The 27137-nt window shown below is 39.2% G+C and overlaps 1 protein-coding gene across 4 annotated transcripts in view; it reads left to right on the plus strand.

Moving 5' to 3' along the window:
* Positions 1–27137, plus strand: part of ATP2B1 (ATPase plasma membrane Ca2+ transporting 1) — a 62254-nt gene that overhangs the window by 10919 nt on the left and 24198 nt on the right. For all 4 annotated transcript variants that reach the window (XM_075058169.1, XM_075058171.1, XM_075058168.1 and 1 more), the window contains exons 2-7: positions 16545–16955; positions 21911–22108; positions 22974–23228; positions 23315–23440; positions 23812–23955; positions 26902–26940. In XM_075058169.1, the coding sequence (XP_074914270.1) occupies positions 16751–16955; positions 21911–22108; positions 22974–23228; positions 23315–23440; positions 23812–23955; positions 26902–26940 (967 nt within the window). In that variant the 5' untranslated portion in view covers positions 16545–16750. The remainder of the gene's footprint in view (positions 1–16544; positions 16956–21910; positions 22109–22973; positions 23229–23314; positions 23441–23811; positions 23956–26901; positions 26941–27137) is intronic.

The following is a 27137-nucleotide window of genomic DNA, read 5'->3' on the forward strand; positions in this document are numbered from 1 at the left end:
GTTGCCCTACATAAAGCACACTGAGCAGCCTGGTCGGAGTCCTGGGAACCAGGGATGCTGCTGGAGTCCTGAATTTCAACAGCAAAACGGTGAGGTGGTCTCGTCCCATGCTAGGGGAGAAACTGTAGTCAGCTATACAATATTCAACCATAAGGTCTGTAAAACGGGAACCAGTTTGGCCCATCGACTTACTCGTTTAGCGAATCTGCTATGTGAAAATGAAGCTGAGAAGCGAACGCCACTTTCCTGTAGGAAGTGGGGAGCAGAAGCAGCCGTCTAACTTGCCAAAGGGTGGTTCTTCTATTTTCAGAACTTGAAACAACTGAAGGCTAAATTCCATAGCTACAGGCACATTCTTCTTCTTGAATAGGTAGTAATCAAAAACTAATGATTCAAGCTGTCAAAGCCTTTTAAAGTTCATGTGAAGTTTAAGATTATGGAAATTTATCTTTTCTTTGAGAGGAGGAGAGTGTTTTGCTGCTCTTCTAGAGGAAATTTTGAGACTAAGGAGCTCATTGCATTTGTGTGACCTCTTCGTATATGAACTTCTAAATAGTGAAACTTAGAAATAGCCACCCGATAAAATAGTTTGATGAATGCTTAAGATTGGCAAGAATATTGTATTAGTTTAGCCTTCTACCAAGAAGTTGGGAAATACTGACTTTAAATAAAAAATAAAAAAAATCCTGTCAAAATTTTGCAGTCTAAACAAGCAAGGAGTGTGTCTGTTTATGAAGTTTTTGCCAGGAAGGTATGTTGTCTTGTGTTGGCCTAGAGCTTAGTATTCACCTCCATGAGATGGCAAAAAGCTATCAATCTGTCTGCCTAAAGCCTGTTGCTCTTTCAGACTGTTTCCACAGCCGCTGCTGTGTCAACACCGTTCAGTCCTAATTACCAACTCCAAAGCAGGCTGATCAATGGAAATGCTAAATAAAGCAGCAGAGCTCTTGCCTCAGAGGATGTGTAAAACCAGATTTGCCAGTAGGTGTGTGCCTCCGGGAATGCCAGCAGAAAGGTTAGCTGTTTGTTACCTTCCAGTCCAACACCATGCCGTACCTTCCTGGCTCTTTTGCTAGTGGGTCTTCTTGAAATCTGAGTTTCTCAACTTCTTTTCCAGATGAAGCTGCCTTTTAAGAAATGAACAGCCAAAAGGGTTTAGCTTTTCTGAAATTGAGAAACAGCAGAATCCATAGGAATAAAAATTGTTGACTAGGTTGAACTGTAGCTATGTAATGTTTGGTTTTGACATGTGAAGCGTCAGGCTTATGGTACTTGTTAGTACTGTTAGAGTTGATCCTGCCATTTTTGTCAGATACCAGACTTTGAGATGTGACTGCTGGGTGGGGATCAGAAACAAAACACCAACTCTCCTGGCCATTGACATACATGTCTCCGAAAGCCTGAGGAAGTTCTTGGCATGCTTTAAAGTAACCGCATTAGGTTTGCAGGCACAGCTCTTTTAGTGCTTTCTTACAAGGTGAGTATCTTTTCCATAGCTGATAAGTAAAATGATGTCTGTACTCCCTCTGCTGGCTCTGCAAAAATAGCTTTCGTGAGCTTAAATAGTCGAATAGCACCTCTTACAAAAATGCCTGTGTGAAATTCCGGGTTAAGAACAGTTTAATGAATGGAAGAGGGATTTTCCTGAAAAATGGGTCAACAAATAGTTACTGAAAGCTAATCAGGTGTCTCAGATGCTATCTCCTGCTATAATGGTAAGCACTGGTGTTGTATATACCTTTGTAATTGTAGTCTGGTCTGTTTTTGTGTATCAATGTTTGGATGGGGCTATGCAAATTAAGATACCAACTACTTGTACATCTAGTCATACATCTGAGCCCTATTTTTATAGGTACTGTGTGCTGTATGTACATAAAGAGGTATAACATCTGGAAGCCTTCCACGGGGTAAGAGAACTTCCTTCCATAAATTACAGTGCTCTGTACATTTATTTGCTCATTCTGAGACTACTGGTTTCTTCCTATGTGAAGAGATATTGGATATAAAAATTCTCAGCCAGAATGGAAGAAGTTCAGGCCTTGAATGAGGTCTTGGTATAGAAAGGTGTTATGTCCATAATCAAAACAATTGCTTTTGGAAGTCAACAGGCATATTTACGTGCCAATGCAATTTATTATGTGTTCTTGTTTTCTGATGCTGTTACTCTGTTATACTACTAGTCTAGCTATTTTTGCTTTCTGGAATTTAGGGATGGTTTAACAGTTTCAGAGGACTGAGAGAATAACCTACCCTGCTATTCTGGTCAGTAACTGGTCTGAAGCTGGATAAGTGGAATAACAAGCCAAACTGCCTTTTTAATGTTTTCTAGTTCAGAATATCTCTGAACAAGAACCCCTGAGCCTTGAGATGTGGAGAGCTTGGCTTCTGGTTGCTAAATCTGAGGATGTTTTTCTGGCTTTTCAGGCCTGCAAGGTGCATTTCCTGGAAAGCGCAGTCTTTTGTCCGGATGCTTGCTTGTATAATTCCTGACTGTCAAATATTTTGGAACAGGAAAGCTACTGTGCAAACCCGATTTAAGAATTTGGTGCAGCCGAACCCTCTGTGGTTCCTCCTGTTAGATTTCTCTTTGGGTATACCTGTGGCTGTCTGTAGATGTCTTAGGCATTGCTGTACTGAGAAGGGACTGCTTGGCTGTATGAAAACAGGCAGTTGCCCAAGTGTTCACACAAAGGTTAGAACAAGTCTTCCTCTCACAGCAAGTGTGTTCCTATTACCAAATATTCTGCTCTTCCAGTTTTTCCCTTTGGGCATGCTATTGTGGATTAAGGTCTTGAAGTTTAGCCCTATGACTTGGATATCCCCCACTTATGATCAGAATTTAGAGTTTTACTGCCATGCGCAATAATTTTTGTTTTAATGTCCAAAGTTGTATTTTAATAATGTTCACGTTAGTTGACAAGTAACCCAAAACTTGTGGACCTGCAAAATATAGGCCATCAAATTTATTTTAGCAATGCCTGCCTTGAACCTTAATTTTGTCAAGCAAGAACAGCTGAGGATTCTCAGTGCAGAGGGAAATGCTTCCATTTTCTAGGAAAGCCCAGTGTATTTTAGAAACCTCCAAGTTAAGGAGTTAGAGATTCCTAATCCTAAAATAGCTTAAAATAATAAAGTAGCTTAAAATAGCTTGGTTTAAGCTTTCTTTGAGCAATTTTGCTGAGGCAATTGTTTAAATACTTGAAAGTATTTGCTCAGTGAAAAAATACTTTTTGACAGCTAATGGCTTATTTTAATAGTAATTGCTCAACAACAAGGTAATGTTTTAGTAAGTACCTACTTTTTGAGTTTTAAGGAAGAAAGCGGTCTCGAAAGCTGTTTAGTCTTAATTATGTGCATAAAGCATCATGCCTCAAACCAGATTGTGGTTTTGACAGACAGCTGTGTAGCTGCCTAGAATTGTTTGTTCCTTCACACTTAGTTTGGTTCTGGATTCTGACCATATACTGTTTGATCACATTGCTGAGTTCCCTTAATTACATAACTGCTCTAAATTGTGTTCAGATACCAACAAAATAAGATATTCCACCACCAGCCCCCGCAAAAAAACCCAACCAAACAAAAAAAACCCAAAACAACAACAAAAAAACCAATCACCACCCCAATTTCATGCTGATTTGGTTAGAGGGAAAGATTTCAATAGGAATGGATACATGTGCAAAGATCTGATGCCTGTAGCAGGAGTGGTAGTGTACCAAGAATCAACTTGCTATTACCAGTCTAGAGAAAGCTACTAGCTTCTGGTATTGAGTCTACAAGTGCAAAATACAAAACTACACAAATGTTCAGTGTAAATGCGTGTTTCTCCTGAAGGTGAATGGGAAGCACTGTTTATAAGCTGCACTGTTATACCTGTGAATGTTAAACATATGAAGGATATTCAGGATTCTGTTGGTATAAATTTGTGTCTATTTTAAAGCATCCCTTTCCTCCAGAAAAGGAGGAAACAGAAAACAATGTTGTAAAATATTGGAAGTAGAATCATACTAAGAATTTAACTAAACATAGATTAGAGACCACAGTAGGACTTGGCTGTCAACCTGCCTGACACAGTGTACAGACCTGAATATGCACATAACTTAAATGAGCCAAATTCATAATATAACTTTGTAATGAGGTGTATGGTTGTTTTTCAATGTGTAGGACTCCTCAGTAAGAAGTTTGACTTCCTAACCAGTGTTTGGTAGCCTGCCTAGGGAAAAATTATGAAGTCTGAAAGTGTGAAAAATGAGTCTGCTACTTGTTACTAGCAGACTTCATACTTGCACCAGTTTTTTCTAAGTCTTGCCTACCTCAGGTAGGTTTTTTGGAAATGCTACTAAAGTCATCCTTAATTATAAAGTTTTTCAGATGGCTTCTTCCTGTGCTTCCCTTGACAAATTGAAATAAGCCATTCTTAATGGGACTGAAATAATAAGCAGCATTTTGGAGAACAGTCCTAGCACAGCTGCTTCCTAGCAGTCTACTTTCTCTTCTCCATTAGAAATGGAGACAGACTGCTATGTGTCCTTCAAGCTAAAGAGCCTATTGAAGGTGCTGGGAAACCAGGGGATGGTGTTCTGGGAGGAACACGGGAATACAGGAGACTGCTTAGCTGTGGAGCACTGGGAGGCAGAGGGAGAAATTTCTGTGCATCTTCCAAAATTACCTCTAGAAAGACTGAGTCCCTAACTGTGGGAGTTTTGGTAATTCATGTTATCTCTTGTTTCATGGTGCTGTGTCACTCTTGTTTCATGATATGCTGATGCACTGCAGTCACTTCCCTGCAATGGGGAAACAGTCATTTCTCTGAGTCTTGCTGGCCTCAGGCTAGTGAAGCTCTCAGCTTCTCTGCTCTGCTTTACCTGTTTGCTGCAGTAAGGGAAACTTGGGGGCTGCAGGGGTTGGATTGAAAATTTAACTAGCTTCTGACTTACCAGGGCTGGTCGGTGAGGCCCTGCTTGGCTATATGGGGAAAGAAACTCGCTCTGAGCTGAGATGTGCTACTGTCAGATGTGTAATTGCAATGGCCCTTTGAGGAAGTTTGTTGGAAACCATGAGCTGGACATACAAATCTTGATTCTTAAGAGTTTGTGCCTTGGCCAGTTGGAATTAGTCTTAATGTGCACAAATTCAACACTTTAGCAGGTGGCTTGAAGTTTGTCCCTTGAGTGGAGGAGCTGATACTGCCCTTCCCAATTCCCTTTCTTCAGAGAGATAGTATGCTATTGCTAAAAACAACCTGATTGCAGAAGTTGCAGAATGTTACTATGCGCCACTGTAGAATAGACAAATGCTTGTGGGAAGTGCCTTTATGTAGAAGGAACAAAACAGGTCTGAGTTAGCTGAGTCAGAATGACAATCTGTAATCTTCATGGATGGGTTGACTCTCAGCCCTGAGGCTCAGCTGCAGCTGAACTAATAGCAGTAGGCTCCCGATTCAGATGCTGTCTTTTGGAAGGAGGAATATTACCCTTTTTGAAGTAGCTACTAGGAATTGCTGCTGAGGATTCAGAGCTGCCTTAGCAGGAGACTGAAACCTCACTGTGTATGCCAATGGTACTCATGGTCTAGGCACCTGAGTGCCTGCTGGTTTACCATGTCATTTCTGATAGCCTTGTGCTTCGATGGGGCAGAGGAGTGAAGGAAACAAATATCTGATCCTCAGCGCTGAATAGGTCCAGCTGGTTGCTATGAAGTTTTTTAAGGCATGGCCTTTCCCTACCTAGAGGAATAAGCACTGTGCCAGAGCTAAATAGACACCTAGTTCACCTCCTAATCTGAATCCTTGCTGTTTACACTGGAAGCAGAACCATCTACAAATTGATAAGATCCACTGGTACTACTGAAGAGTTAAGACCTTTGGTTTACAGGAAACTAGGGGAGGGATTTCTTTTACTAGGTGGAATAGGACTTTTAAATATCAGGGAGCATGGCTCCATTTGCATTCTTTTCCCCAGTCACTTTTTTCTAATGAATTAATCATGCAACTGATGACTCTGTGCTTTCAGAAACCTAAAGAGTTATGTACAGTACAGATCTTCACACCTGAAGACTTCAGAAATGAAGCTACAGTTGTTAATTGTGCATAGGCAATTTGTACAGCAATTATTAAATAGCCTACCAAAACTGAGAAATGAATTAAGTTTACTAAAGCTGCTCGAGCTGCTGTGTGATGGTCTGGTGAATTTGCTATTCAGTTCAAACGGTGTCTAGCCTTGGCAGTAAAGTGATGTATCATGCAATTTATTTAGTGGCATGTCACTTTACCTGAAATAACAGAGGGAAAATGAACCTTTTCTTGGATGGAGATTAATGTTTTCTGAAAGGTGGCAGCAACATGGTTCCATGATGAAGATGCTCACAGCATTAGCTGAATGTGTGTCTCTTGTGTTGGCATATCCACATTGCCTTTATGACTTCTACAAATAAATCAGCTATTCTGGCATCTTGTGGAAAAACTTCTGGGGAATCTGTTGTGGTAACTTGTTCAGCCAGTAGAAACCCTGATATTTAAATCTTTTGGCTTTATTTTGTGGCTGGGGGAGGAGAGGGAAATGCTTTTTGGATGACTGTTTTCTGCTGCTGCGAGTAGCCCACTCTTAGACTGTAGGGAAGTGAAATGCAGGGCTACGATCACAGCTAGTGGGAAGGTGGAGGCTTGGGAACATACATGGTGCTTTTTATCTCCTTGGATCCAGAAGGGCAGATAGCATTGCTGTAAAAAAAAAAAAAAAAAAATTGTCTGTTCTTAAAGATCATGGAAATGCAGGGAGAAGGCAAGAGCAGTGAAAAAAGGATTAGTAAAGGAAGGGGTGCTAAAACTGGTCAGAGTGCTGTGTGTCTCATGAGAGATGGACTTAGAGCAGGACCCAAACCAAAGTACTGTCTCTCAGTGGCTGAGGTGCTGCGAGAGAAGAGTAAAAAGGCACACAAGAAGTTACTATTCTGAGCCCTGGGTTGCCTATGTGACCGTTGCGGCAGCAGGCTTTCACACAGTCTATTACTTTGTTAAGGTAGTTGCCAATTAAGGCTTTTCCCACTGCAAAAGGATAAGGGTGGCAGGTGTAAGTCGCAGTGTTGTTAGGGTCAAATAATGAGAGCTGCTTCAGGACCTCTGTGGGTGGAAGTCTTGTGCCTCGACACTGTATCACAGCCATAATTTTGGTCACCTGAGGATGTGACAGACTTGCTGCTTGCTTTGTTAGACTTGGGAATTGCTGTGATGGGAATCTCGGCTTTGTGCATCCTGTCTACTAACAGTGCATACACACTCCCTCTCTATGTTAAGGAAGAAAACTGCCAAGAGAAGGGTTTATTACCTTGTATTGAATAGTGGACCAGGGATTGTCGTGTAACTCGCACTGATCACACAACATTTAATTCAACATCATTCTATGGACAGGTACCAGTAACTATATTGCAGTAATGCTTAAATGTATGCAGAAAACCCCAAACCAGCAACCAACCCTGAATAAATGAGAAAGTTCTTTAAAAAGAGTGGCTAAAAGAGCAGGACAGTGCAGGCAGCATGAGAACTTAGCCTTTAAGTGGGTGTCAGACTTCAGCAAGATCAAAAAGTATTATCATGAGGAAGGACCAGTTTTGAAATTGGAGGATATGCCTGAAGGATAAAGCAGTATGTAGCCTCACTAAATGGTAAAATATATCAGATAATACCATAAGGCTCAACTTACTGAAGCTGCTTCTTATGTTGTACCAGAAAGAGGAGGCCCACTAGAATGGGTTAGTGAGCTAAGCTCTCAAAACTCATCAAAAAGATCTAAAGGGATGATCAGTATAATCATAATGAAGAAGTTTGCAAGAGATTCCACACCTGTGTTTCTTGCAAAGCCATACCGTGGATTCTCAAATTCAAATATTGTGGTTAAAAAACAAACAAAAACCAACAAAAAAAACCCCAAACCACAAAACACAAACCCTGAAGCTCTTCTTGCCACCACCAGCAGGAGCAGCAAACTTGTGCAATAGGTCTGAAAGAGCTACTCAAATGTAGACTCTTTATGATATTTGAATTAAAACCTTTGACTCCTTAGGAATAGAAGATGGCAAATGTAATTGCAATTTTTGGAAGGGGTTTTCTCAGAATGACTCTTTAGCCAGTTTACTTGGTGTATTTCTGGCAGGCAGGGACTAATATGAAATGCAGGGGAAGCTAGCATCGCTTTCAAATTATAAATTTTTCAAGGTAGGGCTTTTTAAGGGTTTCAGGATAAGGATAAACTGTGTTCTTGTATTTCCAGAAGGTTTTTGAAAAATCTGAAGATGAAGGCTCTTAAACTGGCATGTTACAGAACAAGAGGGAAGCTGCTTAAACTTTGGCCACAAGATGACAAAACAGATATCCAACTTAGCATCATAGTGTGTGCTCATTGAGATGGGTGACCAGAGCTGGGGGTTTTGTTTTCCTTTTTTTGCTGGGGATGACGATTTTGAGGATCATAAATGGATGATTTACCACATAAATACTACTATTTATATATTATGTGTTTACAGTTCAATGAGCATGTATTTTGTAGTACTCTTTCTACTTAGCAGTAAGCTAGTCCAAGGTAGCAAAAAGACTTAAACTTACCCTTAAAACTTACCCTACTAAGTTAATTTTACTGCCCTAATAGAAAGGAGTCAGTCATATGCAGAGTGACTTTTGGAAGTAATTAAGCTTAATTTCATTGGGCATAAATATTTCCTAGTAGGTTTAAGACTAATTTTAAATTTCTTTCAAGGTTTCCTGTATACAACAAGCATCAGGTAGGGATGGCCTTTTGCCCTTTGCCTGAAGGAAGGCTCATAGCTCTAAAGAGCTTTTGGCATCTCTTTGATATCAGGAAGCATGGTTACAGTCTAAAGCATACCGCTTTGCTTAGATATTAATATGAAAGAATACTTTCTGGAAGAAAAAAGGGGAGTGTTTAAATCAAGATGAGATAGTAAATGTCTGGTTCTGGCTGAAGTGTTATATGCAATTCAGCTTTGAACATGTTTTAATTTAAATGGGTGCAACATGTTCTGAAACAAAGTTTCTGGTGTGAAGAACTGAAGTGGACTTGGAGCTTTAGAGCAAAAAAAATTCCACTAATGCTACTTACTGTCTAATGACATGGGAAGAGAATAAAATCATTGCTCAAACTGACTAAAGCAATTTCAATGGTATGCATGTATGGTATTGTGGGAATTGAAAGATAGAAGTAAAAATAAAGGTAACATCTGAAATATGTGTTTAGCTCAAAAGGTATCGGAAGCAGAGTTAAAGAGCAACAGCAAAAATTAGAGGCTTTGTTAAAAAAGATAAAAAGATTTCTCAAGACAAGCAATATACCTCTAGGAATAACTGTTATGAGGAAGTCAGCTGCTGGTTTGCTCCTAGTCGTAATTATTGTCAGAACTGACCAACTGGATGCATTGCTTACAGGCATGCAACTAAGCTTTAAATCTAAATGCAACAAGTGACTGAAATCCAGGAATCCAATTCCAGCTCTGTTGGATGAAATTTGGTACCATCCCACTTTCCCTTTACTTGAAACTTAGCTGCATATAATGATGTCGTATGCCTCATGTAACGCATGCCTGTCAGGTTTTGTGACTGGAATGCATCTTGTAATTTGGGAATGCAAGTAAACTCTGTTGTAGTCTTATGATGCATAATTTTAATAAGTAGCATGACATACTACTATCTCTTTTTTCAAAAAAAGTCCAGCTTTTTTTATTGTAATTTTTGTCAATGTGGTTTTGATAGATATTGATGAGGAAAAGTATGGTAAGTTGTTCCTGAACATATTAATGTGAATGGATGGCTTTATGGCACAAACCCAATGTATCTACTTTTAGGGTTTTATATTGTTATTAATATGACAGACCTGTTAATAGAACTTACTTTATGGCATAATTATCCCAAATAAACATTTTTAGCCTGAACTGTGCAGGATTAAGAGACTTTAAATTCTCACTTGTCCTATTTAGGACTCAATGGATATAAAGAAAATGTTGGTGGTCATTGGGCAAACTTTTTTTTTCTTGCATTTTAAACACTAGTAGGTGGAACTTTGTGATATCCCAGGTTTGACTTCAGCCATCAGCTGCCTTAGTCCAAATTTCGGCAGCTCCACTCATCTCATCGCAGGTACTTGAACACATTAGAAACAATGTCGAATGGTACAGAGTCATATCTAGATGTTAAAACTTTTTTCTCTGGGATTATAGTCTTAACTTGGAATTACCTGGTATTATAAGCAGTCCTGTCATATTTAGCCTTTTTTTTTTTTTTCTCCAGTCTACAATGTCATCACAGAGCAAAAAGTAGATGAGCCTAGTAAAAGGAAGTACTGAGAATGAAGCTTCAGGGCTTGTGGGTCAGAAGGGAGAAGCTGTCTGAGTGCTGATCAGAGCCGTGGACTGTAGGAGACCCTTCAAGACATTGCTCCATTACTGGATATTTGGAATGAGTAACTTCTGCTTTTAGAAGAGTGTTTTAAGTAGTTAAAAACTCAACTCTCCTGCATGGGTTTATGTCTTGAAGGGTTTGGCTTCTTGTGGACAAGTCGGCATTGTAATATGAAATAGGAGAGTATGAAAGCCTAGTATTTTAAATACACAGGACACTTGACACGTTCTGTAATGGTGATCACATTGGTTTTACTCTGTAGAGCTTTCCAGTATGTCTCAAAGTCTGATGTTCCTTGAAAGTGTTCGCAGGTTTTTCTGAAGCCCTACTTGTTGGATCAGTCTCTTGTATCTATTCAGTTCTCTCATTCAAGTTAAAATACCTTAAATTCAGAAAGCTAATGATTAGTTTAAGCTTTTGATAACATAGTTTTTCTACTCAGAGTATTCTGTACAGCACTTTTTGATCTTGTTTCTTAATCCAGCTGTCACTTCAGTAGGAGCTGACTTGCTTCGTGAGCGTGGGAAGGCCATGGCTTGGAAAAGGCAGGGCAGTGCTGGCCTGGGCAGGTGGTTGATGCCGTCAGACAATGTCTGCTCGCTTGCTGGGCATCTTGCAGAGGCTGTGGAGAGAGCTGCTTCGTAAGAGAAGGTCATGTTCTTCATGCTGTAATAACTCACCTTCAAGACTGTTAGCGTTTTCCCTTGCTGCTACCAAGATAGCAGGGAAATGATACAGGAATCCTTTGTGTGAACATTGCTAATTTGTACTACCGAATTGACTTCAGACTACTGAAGTCCAAATTTGTTAGCCATCATTTCAATAAGAAATAATTTGGGATCTTAAAGCAAAGAGGCTACCGTTGGATGAAACTGCTACTACAGAAGTGTCAATCACAGTAGGCAGCAGCAATCCTTTAGATTAAGTGTGATAAATACCAGTGTTTACACCCACTGCAGAGTCTAGGAACAGTAGCCAGTTTTTATTTCAGTTAGGCAAGTACATCTGCCTCCCAAGAGATTAAGCTTCAGAGTGAAGTCAGATTTCTGTTTGGGAACTCAGTGAAACTTGTGACCTTTGAATTTATCATTTATAACACAGGAGTTGTAATAAGGGAAATCTGTCACTACACCGCTGTTGAGCACATTTATGGCTGAAGGTGCCGTATTAAAAACTTTCTGTTGCAGGTTGTGCCCTCTCTCTCTTAGCTGTTCAATCTGTTTGTAATTGCCTCTTCATAAACTAGGTTCTCTGAGATGCTTCCTCTAAAACAACAGCATGCCACTGAACTGATTTAACTCCTAGTTGTTACGGGATAGTGACCTGTAAATGCACACTGTTCTGAATGAACCTTTTATTTTATTAGCATTCATTCGTATTTCTTGTGAATCAGGTGGTGAGTTTCTGTAGCCTTTAAGAGACAGACCCTCATACCTACTTGAAAGTAAGAAAACTGACCCTCTAGAGCAGAAGACCTCAGACTTTTTCAGTGTGATTTCCAGGTCACTTTCTCAGTTACAATTACTTTCCATTATAATAATATTACAGACAACTGTTTCCCCCCCCCCCCCCCCCCCCCCCAAGGAAAACTGTCATGTGATGGTTTGAAGCTGTGGAACATACCCAGTGCTGTGGGTTTCAAACTAAAGTATGCAAAGGCTTATTTTTCAGTATCTCAAAAGTTGTTTTTTGAAACAGATTAACATGACATGACAACTGAAACATATGGGGACAGTTTTTATCACTGCAGCCTCTTGGTATGTAGAACTGTCCAGTCTTCATTGAACTAATTAGATTAAACAAAGGCTTTCCTGAGATAATCACTTTGCAAGCCTTTTCCTATATTACAGCAACCAGCTTTAGTGTGTTGTTGAAGGTCAAATGCTAGTACCAGCTAATGCTTAATATCTGAATGCATAGTGCTCAAGCAGATGTAAAAATTAAATTGAATGACACAGGATATATAACTGCTGGAGCTTTGACTCTTGAGGTACGAGTTTGCTTAAGTGTTTTAAGATTTAATTTTCTTGATCAATATTAAAATGCATTACCAGTAAGCTGGTGAAGTATGTATTAAATGCAAATTCAATAATAGGAAAGACTTGGATAGGGGTCTAAGGTAAGCTAGGTCCTGTGCATCTGGGCAGTAGTAATTTTGCCACTCTTAAACTCGGCCGTTCACATTTGATTGTCAGTGCACGGCCACTGCAAACTATCACTACAAGGTAGCCTTAATTTTAATGAATGTAGAACACAGATTATAGCTTTCTTCCAAATAGAGGGAAATACTAAATACTAAATTACTATTTACTAAATACTTTCACCTATGAAGGACTGTTTCTGGAGTCCTTTTTGAAGTGTACTTGATGTTCAGGGCTGCCTCAATAGTAGCTGCTTTTTGGCCCTGGGGCAGGGGAATACCATGGGTTTATATTTAAAGTGTTGTTACAAGAACACTTCAAGAAACATGCTACAGCTTGTTCTAGCTTGGTCAACACAGCATGTTCTGGTGGCACTAGAGTTGTAATCTATAGTCTGTGCATGCTTTGGTACACATCTCTACAGGTGGACTTCTGTTTAGAGCTTGTCCTTTTTCCAGTCCAACTACAGAGGCTTGCAAGGCTGTTGAACTTCTAACACTGGTAAAATTACCTAACCTTTGTTTCATGGGTTATGGTTTTGAATTAATGTCTTTGGTAACAAAGCACGCCCACTTAGCAATAAATATTAATTTGATTTGGGTAAGGAGTTTAAGATGCAGTACTCCTCATAGGCAGCCGCGATGGTACGAGGTGTCAGTGAAGCTATTACAGTCATAGAGCAGCAGGGTCTCTTCAGAGAGATTCGCACAAGCGTCTGAATCCTGCCTGTGAGAGAACGTGCTGCTGCTGTAAGGTGCCTCTGCAGTGCAGGATTTTTAGTCATTTGGGTGTGACAGACAATAGCTTTAAGGTTGGTCCTACTCTGTGATATGTAAACAAGGGATTATCCAAAAGTTGATGTGCCTAATGAAAGATAGACTTAATCATCTTGTATGCAGCTTGTTTAAGCTGGACATTAACATAACTTTAACTGAATTAAACTTTAGATAAGCTGGAACTTCAGCAACGGTGTGTAAGTGACTTTTAGTATGATAACTGTTTCTTGAATTTAAAATTTGAGATATTAGACGATTGAAAGTTTGAGGTGAGTTGCTTTTAACTATACTGCTTCAGAGCTCGTGCTACTCAGATAATGTATCTCAAATGGCTGCTGCAAGAATTGAGAACTGGAACACTGGTGAAAACAAAATATTCCACTAGTTGAAGAGATAAATATTATTAGATGATCTATGCAGCTTAAAAATGAGCTTTCTTTTTATGATACTTGAATTTCGCTGTTTATAGTTGCATTATGCTTCGCCGCTTTGTTACAAAAGTGGACTGTTGGAACTTGCTGTAACAGGAAGCAATAGAATGTTGCAAGGTTTGACATGAAAACTGCATTAAGGATATTTCTTAAAGAAATTTGTAGCGAGATTTTTCTGTAGGAATTGGCAAAGAAACTATGTTCAGGTAAGTCCATTCTGTACCCATGTGCTGAGAGGCTTTTGTACTGTCCGTTGAAATGCCTGGTGAAAATGGGCTACTGGAGCAGATTCTTTCTGGTCTGATTTGGTGTAACAGTTGCTAATGTTTAACCAAGTTTTTATGATTTGGAGTAAAACTGCTCATGCTCAGTATTCAGAATTTGAAGTCTTCACACTGTTCTTCTCAATTTTCCACAGCTATTTCCTAACATGGATGTGTCAAATAGTCTGTAACACTACTAGAGCTCATCTGCAGAACCGCACTGCTTTTGTCAGCTTATTGAACTTGTCTGTGAACCCTAAGGGTCCGTTGGTACGTTAGGACACCATTGAGGTACTTCAGAACATCTGAGAACCCCTTCCAGTAGAAACTGTTAGCAATAGCTAATCACTGGACTATTATGTCTTAACAAAAATGGACCTAGATGCATAGATTCAAAGCACCGTGTGAGCAACGATTAAGCAATGTTATTGCTCTGAAGATTACTTGCACGTGAAAGCAAGTCTTGCTCCGGCTCAATAGTCAGTCTCAAAGCTTTTCAATGTCAAGTGAGCAGTGACTAGAGCCGTAGCTTTTTCTAACCTCAAGTCTGTACTTGGATTTGAGTGTATCTGGCCCTCAAGTGCAAGGCTCTTGCTAGAGGCTGGAATAGAGCTTTTCTTAATTAAAATTGAATCACGTTTGATGCAATTAGTTGTGGGGCATTCTGCTTGGTCTATTTTTGCCTAATTAGCAGCTGCAGCATCTTCTCCGTAGCTATACAAACTCATTTGCGTGATCTGCTTCTTGTTACACTGTCATAGCTTATGATCAGATGCCAATTGATAAATCTTCCTAGGCTACTAGTTGGCCAACAACGTCCAGCTTTTAGGCATTAGATAAAGATGTGGTGTGGCTTTAAAGAGCACTCTTTCATATATGATTTGCATGAATTTCTTCACTTACAGGATACTCTAGCAGAACATGTTATAGTCAGCTGAGGAATGTGTATTAATCAGGCTGCATCCTAGCATGCAGGTTAACACCATCGTCACGGACTCTTCAACTGTTGTAAGATATTTTTTTTTGCAAGAAACAGAGAAAAAAACGAAGATTTAAAATGAATTTTTAAATTAGGTACCTTGCTGATGTTATAGGATGTTGAAGTTTTGTGCATATGAATATTGATTGCTTTATGCTTTTTGTCGCTCTCCAGAAAAGAGCCATAGACAGTGCTTTTCTCAGAATCTCCTAGTGCTGGGAAGAGAAGAGCAGTTGTAGTTCTGCTGGAGATGGGACTGTCACTTGTGGTTGGGTGACATCACTTCAGGGTCTTTCAGCATCAGTGGTTGTCTTCAGCGCAAATGCAGTACTGTGGCACGGTGTTCAAAACAGTAGATTGACTATAGCTGAAGCTGATCGTTTCCAGAGCAGAGAACTGAGACTTTCCTGGAACCAAGACCTTAAATTTCTGGTAATTAGGTGCTTATACCTGGACCTCAACACGGACACAGTGGTTCAACTGAACAGTCCTCTAACCTGGCAGGGCAAAAGCCAGAAATCCTTTCTTTGCTATTTGACTCTCTGTCTTTGTAAAGCAATGCAGTCAGTGGTTACTGATTGCCTTTGCTAGGCATATGACACCTGAGGGTCTTGTTGACCTGGAAGTGTCCAAGTTACTGTTCATCTGAGCCTGGCAGCCATAATGTTTCATGGGGGAATATGTTGTTACTTGTGCTCACCGTGCCCCATTATGTCGATAAGGCTGACTTACGTGATCAGACTTCTGTCTTCTGCACACAGCAGGTCTTTATATAAGCACGAAGTGTTTGTGCGTTCGCTATGTTGTTGTGTAGATACATGTGTACATGCAAGATGTGTCAGCTGAGCGGGAATTAAATACAGAGTGCCTGTGCAGGTTAAGAATCCTGCGGGTAGATGTTAATTTCTCAGCTACAGTGCTCTGATAATGAGCCAGAAGAGCTGCTCTTAGCGTCCCCATCCCTTCTGTAGGAAGGTGGTATTGTGCAATTTTCCCTTCTGTTCAAAGAATTAAATGCAGATACTGTGAAAGGCTTGAGTTATGATGAAATGGTCTGGAGGGAGATTAAAACTGTTTGGACATGAAAATGCATTAAGACCTAGGTCTGCCTGAAGATATACTCCTACTTGCACTACAAAAGTACTTCATGTTTGGGCTAAGTTAGTGTGGAAACTGTTTTCCTTGAGGTTTGCACAAATGACTTCATGGGAAAACACAAAAGCTTGCTCATCCTAAACTCTGAGGTGAAAGTTTCGGTGAAAAGTCGGGATTTTTACCTTGAGCGTGTTCTTACCCCATGTGACGTGAGCGGTGGATGCTTCAAACTCCATTTTCCAGGTGTTTTTAAAGGTTTCCTCTTGACGATGAATCATATGGGTGTACCAAGCAAAATGCAAGACTCAAAAAGGCAACAGCTGTTCTAAGAAGTTAATGATTTAAGAATTGTCCTTAAGCAGGAATTCGTTCCGTAACCTCAATATGAAGAGCAGAGTTGTCTTGCAATGTATTTCAGTATAGTGTTATGTAACTGAATGTGTATTTATTTTTTCCCTAGACCGTACATGCCATTTGGCTTCGGGATCAGAAAGCACCATGGGACAACCTCAAAGATATCTCTCCAGACGGGGTCTCTTACTTGGGTGATGTGTCTGCTCTCCTGACTGTCTTCATACCCAGAGGATTTATTTTCCTTTTGGAAATATTTGAAGTTGAAATCTTGTTCCTTACTGGAAATTGTCTACACTAAAGACTGCACGCATCATGGGTGATATGGCAAACAACTCGGTTGCATATAGTGGCGTAAAAAACGCCGTAAAAGAAGCTAATCATGGAGATTTTGGAGTTACTCTTGCAGAGCTCCGTTCTCTTATGGAACTTCGAGCTACAGATGCACTGCATAAAATACAGGAATGCTATGGAGATGTACATGGCATCTGTACAAAATTGAAAACTTCACCAAATGAAGGTAAGTCAATTTTAACACTATGATTGAGGAAACTCCATTTAGGAAAAACCTTAGTCAAGCAAACCACTTCTTTTTTTAACATAATAAAGTTTATAAAAGTATTTCTATTACCAGAGTAAAATATTGCTTCTTACTACTTTCAGGCAGAAGTATTCAATGGTAATAAGTAAGCAAGAGTGTTTTTCAGTTGGTCTAACTGCATGTGAGATATTGGATTAGTGGTGAAGTTGTACTTTGGAATAAAGTTCATAGACGTAGGCATCCACGTATAAAACAGTAATGCAACGTAGCAATGTTTAACTTACTCTGAAAGTGTAAGTTTTGTGAATAGCTCATGTGACCTATAGTTCACAATTCAGATCATGCTGCCATAGAACACAAGGTTTTAATAGTCTAATGCAGGGCTTATTAATGCATCTGTGTTGCTACCTAGTTCTTGTATTCCCTAATGCAACAGTTTTTAAAACTGGTGACATCTGTTTTCTATTTGTACTACATTGAATTCTTAACAGCAGGATCTAGTTTTTAAATCTATAGTATTTCTGTAGATTTCATTTGATCTATACAAAATAACTATCAATACAGCTTTAGGCACTAAGAGGTACTGTCACTGTTAGTAGAAGGTTTGCAAAGTGATCACACAATCTTATTCTCTAGAAATAAGCATCTCTGAAGAAGTCTTTCCCATGTTGGACTTGATGGCATTCTGTGAAGTGTGGCTACCTGATTGATGCTTTTGCTCTCTAGAGTTATACTACTCCAAGATAGACTGTACAAATGTGAAGAAGGAAATAAATGTATCAAGTCTCCTTCCTGAGAGCTTTCCAGAAGTTTTTCTTAAGATCTGGCCATCTCCTGCTACTTTCTTCCAATATAAATGGAAACTATAAGCTTTAACTTGTGAAAGAAAGATGCAAGTCGTATTGCTTAAGATATCTAAACTGTAGTATTCTGTAAAAATGTTTTTACGTATTTTTGTCTAACATTAACTCAAACTTAATGTGAAATCCTGCAGTCGGTAGTGATTGAGAAGTACCAAAACCAAGATTTTGGCGAACTGTGGTGTATTGGGCATTTAAGCACTCACATAGCTTTTAACCAATGTGGTGTCATGCTGGTGGCAGTAAACTACCTGCTGTCTTAATCCTGGAGAGCTGTTGCTTTCTGTTCTTCAGAAATGCTATGGAAAGGTTTGTCTCCTTGGATCGAGAACAGCCTACTAATGCCTTAAGATATCTCTGGGTCCATCTGCATTTAGCACATTTTGGCTCGATCTGCTTTTGAAGCCAGACTCCTGATTTCCAGACTTGTGGAATTATTCCAGTACATGAACTGTGTTGTTCTTACCAAACTGAAAGTAGCCAGCTCTCATCCCTGACCTGCCAGTGAACGGGTGTAGACCAGTTTTAGGTTGAAGAAGAAATTTGTAAAACATGAGTGCAAACTTCTGTTCCTTGGCATCAACAGAGTTGTAAACCTTAGTGCCTGTGTGTGAAGCACTGCTGTGTACCAGCGGCGTAACACCCCTTAGATAGGAGCAGCAGCCTCTGGTTACCCTACTGACCTGTCGCAAAGTATTGAACGGCCGTTTCCTTTCTCAGTGAAAAGGGCTGTAGTTTTCTACAATCTGGAACTGACACGAGAGTCAAATCCTGTTTTACAGTAATCTGCAAGGTTTAAGGCGCATTATTACTGCAAGATAGGTGGGCGTACGATTATAGAGAGCCATGATGCACTAAGCACCAAATACCTGGTATACTGAGGATTCACTTTATGTCCCTTAATGTAACAAGCAGCTTAACACACGGGAATGATGAGTATTGGCGTACTAAAACTAGAAAGGGTTAGATGCCCTTTCCTACAGATTGATTCTGCTGTACTGCAGACTGTGTGATCAAGGCCTTTCCATTTCAAAAGGATTTGACATTTAGAGGTACCGTCCTGCAATCAGTTAAATACAATCACTAACCTGATAAAAGGGCATCATCTTTTTTTTGAAGTGCGAGAGCAGCACATAAACGCAGCAAGGCCTCAATAGTCAAACGTGGTAATTAGCTCAGAAAAGGTTAAGTAAGATGAGATAGAGCAGTGTCCTCTACAAAGGTCTCGTTTCAGCTCTAAATCACTACATGAAACTTTAGAGAATCAGCCTCTCAGTCGGGTAAACTGCAATAAATTTCTCAGAGGTAGTACTGGAGAGCTCTTGTAAAAGTAGAACTAGCTCTCTTTTGTCAAATTCAAGTTGTAAGTATAGAAATGGAGACATTTCTAATGGAGAAAATCTAGGCAAGATCTATGCAGAAAACTGTGATGTGTTATACTAGTTGTAGCTCTCTAAAATCTCGTGTGTACACCTGCAAGGCCCTATGGCACTTCTTCCTATTCAGAAGCTTTCTTTATGATATGAAATGCTGACTTGTGTAATTACCAGTGGCTTCACACCAAAAGTACAGGTAGTTCCAAAATGCTACACAGTGGGTTGGTTCAGCTTGTATAATTTCTTGCTTTGAAGTTGTTGACAATGTAAGGCAATGTCTGTTTTCAGGAGAAATGTGGATCAGACCTACCTGATTTGAAATGAGAAATGGTAACTGTCCTTTACCAGTGTTACTAAAAAAAGACACTGAGCAGACTTCACTGCTTAGTATTTAATGTTTATCATGTCCTTTACATGTATAAAAATGTATGCAAATGTGAATGTTTGACATATCTGTAGTAGCAGAAGTCCTTCCTATATTCTAGAGAGATGGGCCACCACCAATATTCCCACAGGTCTACATAATTTTGATTGTCTAGTAACTGCTACATCTAGATTTCTAATAAAATTTGTATATGAAGCTTTAACTTGTCCCTTGCCTAATATTATTCAAACTACCCCAAATAACATAAATTACCCTAGTTAAGACACATAATGAACAATATAACAGCAGTAGTTTCAACCTCAGGACGGTAGATTGTGAACTATGAAATTGCCAGCTGTGTGGTAAATGTAGCAAGTTCAATAATGGTGCCTGGTGTATTATGGTGAATACTAAAAATACAAATGCTTTTTGTCTTTGCTAGGCTTATTTACTAATCTTCACTAAGTGGTTCTGATAGTAGCTTGACTTTATGTAGCCTTATTGGAAAACAATTTTAATTCTTCAAAGCCCATTGCTATATATTTCTGATGTTCTGCATCCTCGTACCCTGTGAAGGGAGGAGGAAAGTGGTGCTGCTGACATTATATAAATAATCTTCCAAACTCTGCCATGCTAAAAGGAAGAGAGAAATGGTATCTTTTGCAAAATAGCAATATGGTCTGGCCATTTGGAATAGCCAAGCTGTCCTGAGTTTCTCTAGATCCTCTCATATAGCTTGATTTTTTGAAAATGGTCTTGCAGTGCTCTTTGAGTTGAGAGAAGTAAGCACCTCAAAGCTTGAACTTCCAGAAGTGGTTTTTTTTTTGGCTAACCAGTAAAATAGCATAGCTCCTTTGTATTAAACCTCCAAAGCCATGAATTCGAGGTGAATCTAAGAGTGTTAGAATAAATATAATTTATTATATACACTAAGAGTGTGTTTAATTCATTTCACTTTTGAAAAGATATGCATGTAATATTTTGTTTTTCAGTTAAGTGATTACATAGCAGTTGTTAGCATTTAAAACTGAGCTTTGCAGTTCAGTAGTCTTTGCAAAGTGTCTTGAAATATTATTTGATGGTTGTAGGAAATATCTGTTAGAGGTGTTAAATACCCCACTTATTATGAAAGCCAGTTGCAGTGGTCGCTGTTCTTATTGATTACCTAGAGTGTTTGCAATGCCTTTATCACTAAGCAGTTGGGTTAACTACTAAAAAAACTGCTACTAAGAAAATTGTTGTCTTTAAGCAGGTGCTAATCATAACCTTGGGGGCAATATGGTTGATGTATCCAGACCGTTGCTCTGAACATGGCTGGGCGTTTGGCCATTTCTCTTTGAAAAATGAGCTAGTGACTTAAATTCTGAATGGTGGGTTAGGCAGCTGGAAACTGTTGAAGGAGTAAACAGGAGGTGTACTTATGGAAGACCTTGAGTGCATGACCTTGCGCTGAATATACTTGGTATTCCTTTATTTTTAAGGACTTGGCTAACTCTTGAAGCATGCAGTGCCTTTTAGTGAAGGCCCCTCACTCTTGCCTGCTAGTGTCTCTTAAGGATGGTACAAGAGTTGAGACAGAGAAGAGGAATATGCCATATAAGAAAGAAGATAGGTACGAAACTGAGGTGACAGACCCTGCGCAGTGCTGAATATGGGCTCTCTCTGTGTGAGAAGAGATAGAAAGTGAAGCTTCAGAAGAGCAAGCAACTGCTGTCCGGGTGGAAGCAGCGTCATTAAGTGGCTGCCTATCTCCACGTGACGCCTGGAGAGCTTCACCAGCTTTTTATAGTCTCTTATATAATAATTACTACACAAATACAATATTTATAGTATTTTATATTATTAATTATATTAAATATTTCATTATAAATGTTACATTAATTGTAGGATCCTAGGATGTTATCTCTGAATACAGAATCCCTACAGTGGGAACCAGAGCTGGCTTCACAGGCTGTGGTCTTGCTAAAGCTGCATGGTGCTACTCAGTCTCGATAGTAGTAATTCTACTAATGATCTTGTCTTGCAAACTTGTTTACTTTGTACAAAGGTATGTCTGTTACTATTACTCTGTTGCTATATCGTATTAAGTGCAAGTAGGTAGACCGTCAGCTTACTTTATACTGGCAAAGTATGAATTATAAAATATAGCTGTTTTTCTATAGTGACTCTGATTTAATCATAATACTTCTGTAATTATATTTGAGATATGGCTTTTCAGTATTGTTACTGAAATATGGAGTGGGACTTGACTCCGTGAACGGGAAACCTCAATCATGTCTAATGTGAGGGTGAAATGCAAATAAGCATCACTAACTTTGTCTTATTATTAAATAGGTTTAAGTGGAAATCCAGCAGATATAGAAAGGAGAGAAGCAGTTTTTGGGAAGAACTTTATACCTCCTAAAAAGCCAAAAACATTTCTTCAGTTAGTATGGGAAGCACTACAGGACGTTACACTAATTATATTAGAAATTGCAGCCGTAGTATCCTTGGGCCTTTCTTTTTACCAGCCTCCAGGAGGAAATGAATCATGTAAGTAAACTTTTTAAAAAGTAGGTATCTACCTGTATTATACTACTGACTTCCCTGGTCCCACATGCCTATACTGTAAATCTGGTGGGAGACAGTAAGTCAGTGGAAAAGCAGCTTATTATTCCTTATTAAGAGAACACTACTAAAACTCTAGCTTGCCTTAAAAGGGCAACATGAGATTTCCCTGGTCATGATCTGGTCTCATTCTGACCAAAATAATGCCAAAGGTAAAGCGCAAGCAGCAGGAACAAGAACTTCTCTTAGACTCGGTTGTGTTTCTGTGCAAGTGTTTTTTTAGCTTTGCCTCAAATATTTAAGCAATTTATAATTTGTGGTCATGTGCTTTCTTTGGGGAGTCAGCAAGTCTTAAATTTTCCTTGATTTGCAATATGACACTGGTAACTTTCTAATTTAAGAAATGAAACTATATTTATAGTTCTAAATGGAAAACGAAGGGATCTGGCCTTCATTGAACTGAATTTTTGCAATGATATCTGGCTTGTTAAGATAAGGGTAAAGTGGGAAATGTTGAGAAAGCAGAAGGTGGTTAACTAATTGTCTAGTCTGGCATTCTTATGCCATCATTTAACAAGATAATAAGGACAGGTAACTTTCTATATCAACTTCTCTTATGTTCAGATAAGCAGGGGTGTAAATTCTAGGTGGTTTAACTTCCCTGAGCTGCTCTAGCTTTCAGGTTCTTTAGCTTCTTTGTGTGTACTGAAAATAAACGTAAAATTGCGAAGAAGGCTAGCAGGGAAAATGTTTACAACTATTAGTAGTTTCTTCTGTTTGGCAAAACTTTTTTGTTGTTGAAATAACTGTCTGTGTGAAGTTTCTTAAAGCTAAAACCTGTTTTCTACAGTATGTGGATCAGTAAATGTTGGTGAAGAAGAGGAGGAATCTGAAGCAGGTTGGATTGAAGGAGCAGCAATCCTCCTATCTGTAGTTTGTGTGGTATTAGTAACAGCTTTCAATGACTGGAGTAAAGAGAAACAATTTCGGGGACTGCAGAGCCGTATTGAACAAGAACAAAAATTCACAGTCATCAGAGGTGGCCAAGTCATCCAAATACCAGTAGCTGACATAATTGTTGGAGATATTGCACAAGTGAAATATGGTAAACATATTTTTAAAGTTGAACTTTCTTGTACTTAAAAAAAAAAAAAAAGAACTGCAATCAACATACCCAGTTGTCTCTCGTAGGTGATCTTTTACCGGCTGATGGTGTACTTATTCAAGGAAATGACCTCAAAATTGATGAAAGCTCACTGACTGGAGAATCTGATCATGTAAAGAAATCTCTGGACAGAGATCCTATGCTGCTGTCAGGTGTGTAGCTTTTGACAGTTCTTGAAGGAAGTGGTTTGTTTCTGGGGGTAAGCTGGTTATTTAAAATCTTGAGATTAAAATCTGGCAAGCTGGACCTTACCTAGGCTGACTCCTAAAAGTATCCAAAACCCGTGCAACTACTACAAAACTTTGTCAAAATGAGCAGACTCTTAAAACTGACAAACATTTTGTGTAGTTGCTTATAGCTTTATTTTCCAGATAGTTTTGGCAATTAAAGCTCTAGGGGAACACAGTGGTACATATATACACATCTTAAGGTTTTGTCAATGTGAAGTTTGAGAACTCATTTCCTTTGTGCCCTGCCATATAACTGCTCAAGTCTCAGTGGAAAACCTGATCCAATCTTTCAGGTACACATGTGATGGAAGGCTCTGGAAGAATGGTAGTTACTGCTGTAGGTGTGAACTCTCAAACTGGAATCATCTTTACCTTACTTGGGGCTGGAGGAGATGAAGAGGAGAAGGAGAAGGAAAAAGAGAAGAAGGACAAGAAAAGTAGGCGTAATAATCTTAAAGCCCTGGGGAGGGAGGGGTGAAGTGCTGAATGATACTGGGTAAAAACATGTTCTAGTCATCTGGAGCCAGAAATTGTTTTTTAAACCTCATACTATCAGTAGGTTTCACAGGAAAAAAACTCGGGTCTGGTGACCTAAGAGTACACCACTACTAATGACTCTTGTCACATCGATTTTTAATTAAACTTCAGATCTCATTGATCAATTAGAGGTTGGAAAGTTTGCAACTGCTAACCAGCCATACCAATTGTTAAACTGCCATCTTGTATGACTGCAAAGTATGTTCATGTCTAATAGCAAATATTTGTTTACGGCAAACAGGTTATTACCAATAACTCAACCTAATAATATCTAGTTCTGCTTTTGACAGATAGAAAACGACCTGTGTAGGGAGTTCTTCTGTGACACTTGTAGGGGAAAAGCTTGTGTCATTGGTACTGCTGAGTCTGTGGATATCTTAAGCATATATTAAACTGACTTTGATAAAGATGAGCAGACAGCTGCTTCTGCCACTGCTTTTCTTCCAGAGCTGAAACTTTGAATGCTCAGAGATATACACAAGCCAAATCCCTAGTGGCACTTTTCTGTAAACTTTATTTTTGGAGGGATGAGGGGCCTTTCTGTGAAGTGTGAAATGGGCTGTCTTCCTTATTCTGAAGGACTTGCTCAGTAGCTGGAATTACAAGGTCGCTCATCTAAGCTGCAGCCGCTATCCTGAGAATCAAAGCTTAGAAGTGTTAACCAGTAATGTTTTGATACTCGCTCTCACAAGGCATGTTCAGGTCTGAGCTTCACCACAGCAAAAACTTTTCTAGAAACTATTGAGGTCTACTGGATGGGAGTGAGCCTGAGGATTCCTGGCAGAAAAATACACTTTTTTTCATCAGAGGAATATGAAACAATAATGGAAAGCCATACAGAAATGTGCTTAGGAATCTCAGTGGCTCTCAAACTAAAGAGGAAATTGTTGAAATGTGTGCTCTGTGCAGGAGCTAGGATTGAACTGTGCTTTTTGTCTTGTCCTAATCCACAAATACTTTACAATTCTGACCCTTCCTGAAACTTTTAGTAGTAAGTTCCTTCAGGAGTAAGTGACAAGAATTGTTACAAGAAGAATTGAAACTTCAAAATTAGTTTTAAGCTCCAGCCTGGTAGTGAAGGGTAAAAGTTGACCTGCAACACTTCCAGGGGTTAGTGTGGAACAGTTTCCATCCTTTGCCCTTCCCCTTACAGAGGAAGGAGAAGGAAGCAAGCAACAGTACCAGCTGCTACAGGATATATGGAGAAGATCATAGCTTTTATTAATATTCTGCCAGTGTTTATTATTCTATAAGCAGAATTCTTTTTGACGAGTAGTGTTTTGGTGTATCCTAGGGCCTGAACACTTGTCGGTTTTTTGTCTGCCAAGATAGAATACTTCCTCTTTCCCTTAAGTTAGGTGTCTGATAAGATTCTCCTTGGTAAAACTCAGGTTAAACTAAATTAGCTTCTCTGTGAATGTTAAGGAGATTAAAGTGGCTATTTTTAGTTGGCTGTGTATGGCTTGGTTCAGAGTGAAAGCAAATGTATGTACAAGGAGTTAGAAGTAACTCAAGTGTCAAAAGAACTTTGCTCTTGTAAGAGGGAAAGGGGAGCTAGGAAAGAACAAATTAGGAGACAATGATGAGTTTTTAAGAAGTCTGAAGTGGCGTGGCATCTTCTCTAGAAGGTAAACGTAGTGGTGGTTTTTTGTTTTTTGTGGTTTTTTTTCTCCTCGGCTGTTCTGAGGATGCTCGGCAGGGGGACAAATCTTATATATAGAAATCCGACTGTGTCACTGTCCACAGTAATAATGTAGTGGAGGTATTAAATGTCATGCCAGACAGGCTGCTTGATGATTTGATTTTCTTCTACCTGAGTATTCTTGTACATTTCAGTCTACATAACCTAAGGCTGAAGACTTAACGAATTCCAGTGATACTGAAAAATTCTAGGTTTTGTTCTGAGTTCCTCAGTTTTGTGCTTTTATTTCAGGTCATTGCAAATAGTAACTATAACCCTTGCTTCCTCTACTTAGGAGAAAAGTTTGTCACTTGCCAAGGTAGTATCTAAACCTTTTTACATGAAAACACAAAGAAAAAAAGGTAGTGTGCCCCCCTGCCCCAATAAGCTACACATGATGTGTCAATCTTTTAGTTACCTTTAATGTTTTGCTCATTGATTTCTTTCATTATTTCACTGTCCTTTATGATCTCTTGTTGAACCCCATTTCTGAACAGAGGTAGGAGCAATATTTCATTATGAACTTGAACTATTCTCTTAGTGGTGTAATATTGGTATGTTGCCAACAGATTATGTTCATGCTTGCGTAAACAGGGTTAGCATAGATCCAGTAATCCAGCACTGTACCTCCATTAAGCTTTGGTGTGGATTTATAAATATTTTATACTACAATAGCTTCTGCAGTGTTGTGCAAAAGCACAGATTCTGGAAGTGACATCCTACAGTTCATTTACAGTAGTAGTCAGATCCAGTTGCTGAGTGTTGGAAGAACAGAGAGCAGGACTGGGGCCACCAGAATCACTTTAATGTCACGAATTTCTTTCCTAGAAAAAAGTTTAGGCAAGCCTTTTAAAAGCTTTCCTCACAGGCAATAAATGTCTGTATCAGTAATTTGTGTAAACTTAACTATGGTAGCATAACACTGCTGCAGTCTTGTATGGGAGAAGTAAAGTCCAAAAAACTGATAGGAGCTGTTTCTGTGGGTTGACATGTTTTTAAAGCCTCAGTTATGTCAGCCCTCTGTCTCCAGTTTGTTCTACACTTTTTTTAAAAAGGCAGTTGCTTGTTTCAGCATATGGTAATGTATGCATTATATATAAACATAAACACTGAAATGAATTCTGCACTGGCAATTTAAAACACAACTTTTTCCCCTCTCTGACAGGTAAAAAGCAAGATGGAGCTGTTGAAAACCGTAACAAAGGTAAATGAAGGTTCTCTAATACTTTCTTGCAAGTCCCTATTTTCTGAGAGTGTATGTAATGAATACGTTCTTTCCCTTGAAAATGCACATTGAATACTTAAATCCACAGTGCTTATGCTAAAGATGGCACAAGTGAATCTGCACAAAGCAAATGCTTAAATGAACTTGGTAGTCTCAACATAGCTAGATACTACAAT

The sequence above is a fragment of the Buteo buteo genome, chromosome 26 (genome assembly GCF_964188355.1).
Source record: "Buteo buteo chromosome 26, bButBut1.hap1.1, whole genome shotgun sequence".
In the NCBI taxonomy this organism is placed as follows: Eukaryota; Metazoa; Chordata; class Aves; order Accipitriformes; family Accipitridae; genus Buteo; species Buteo buteo.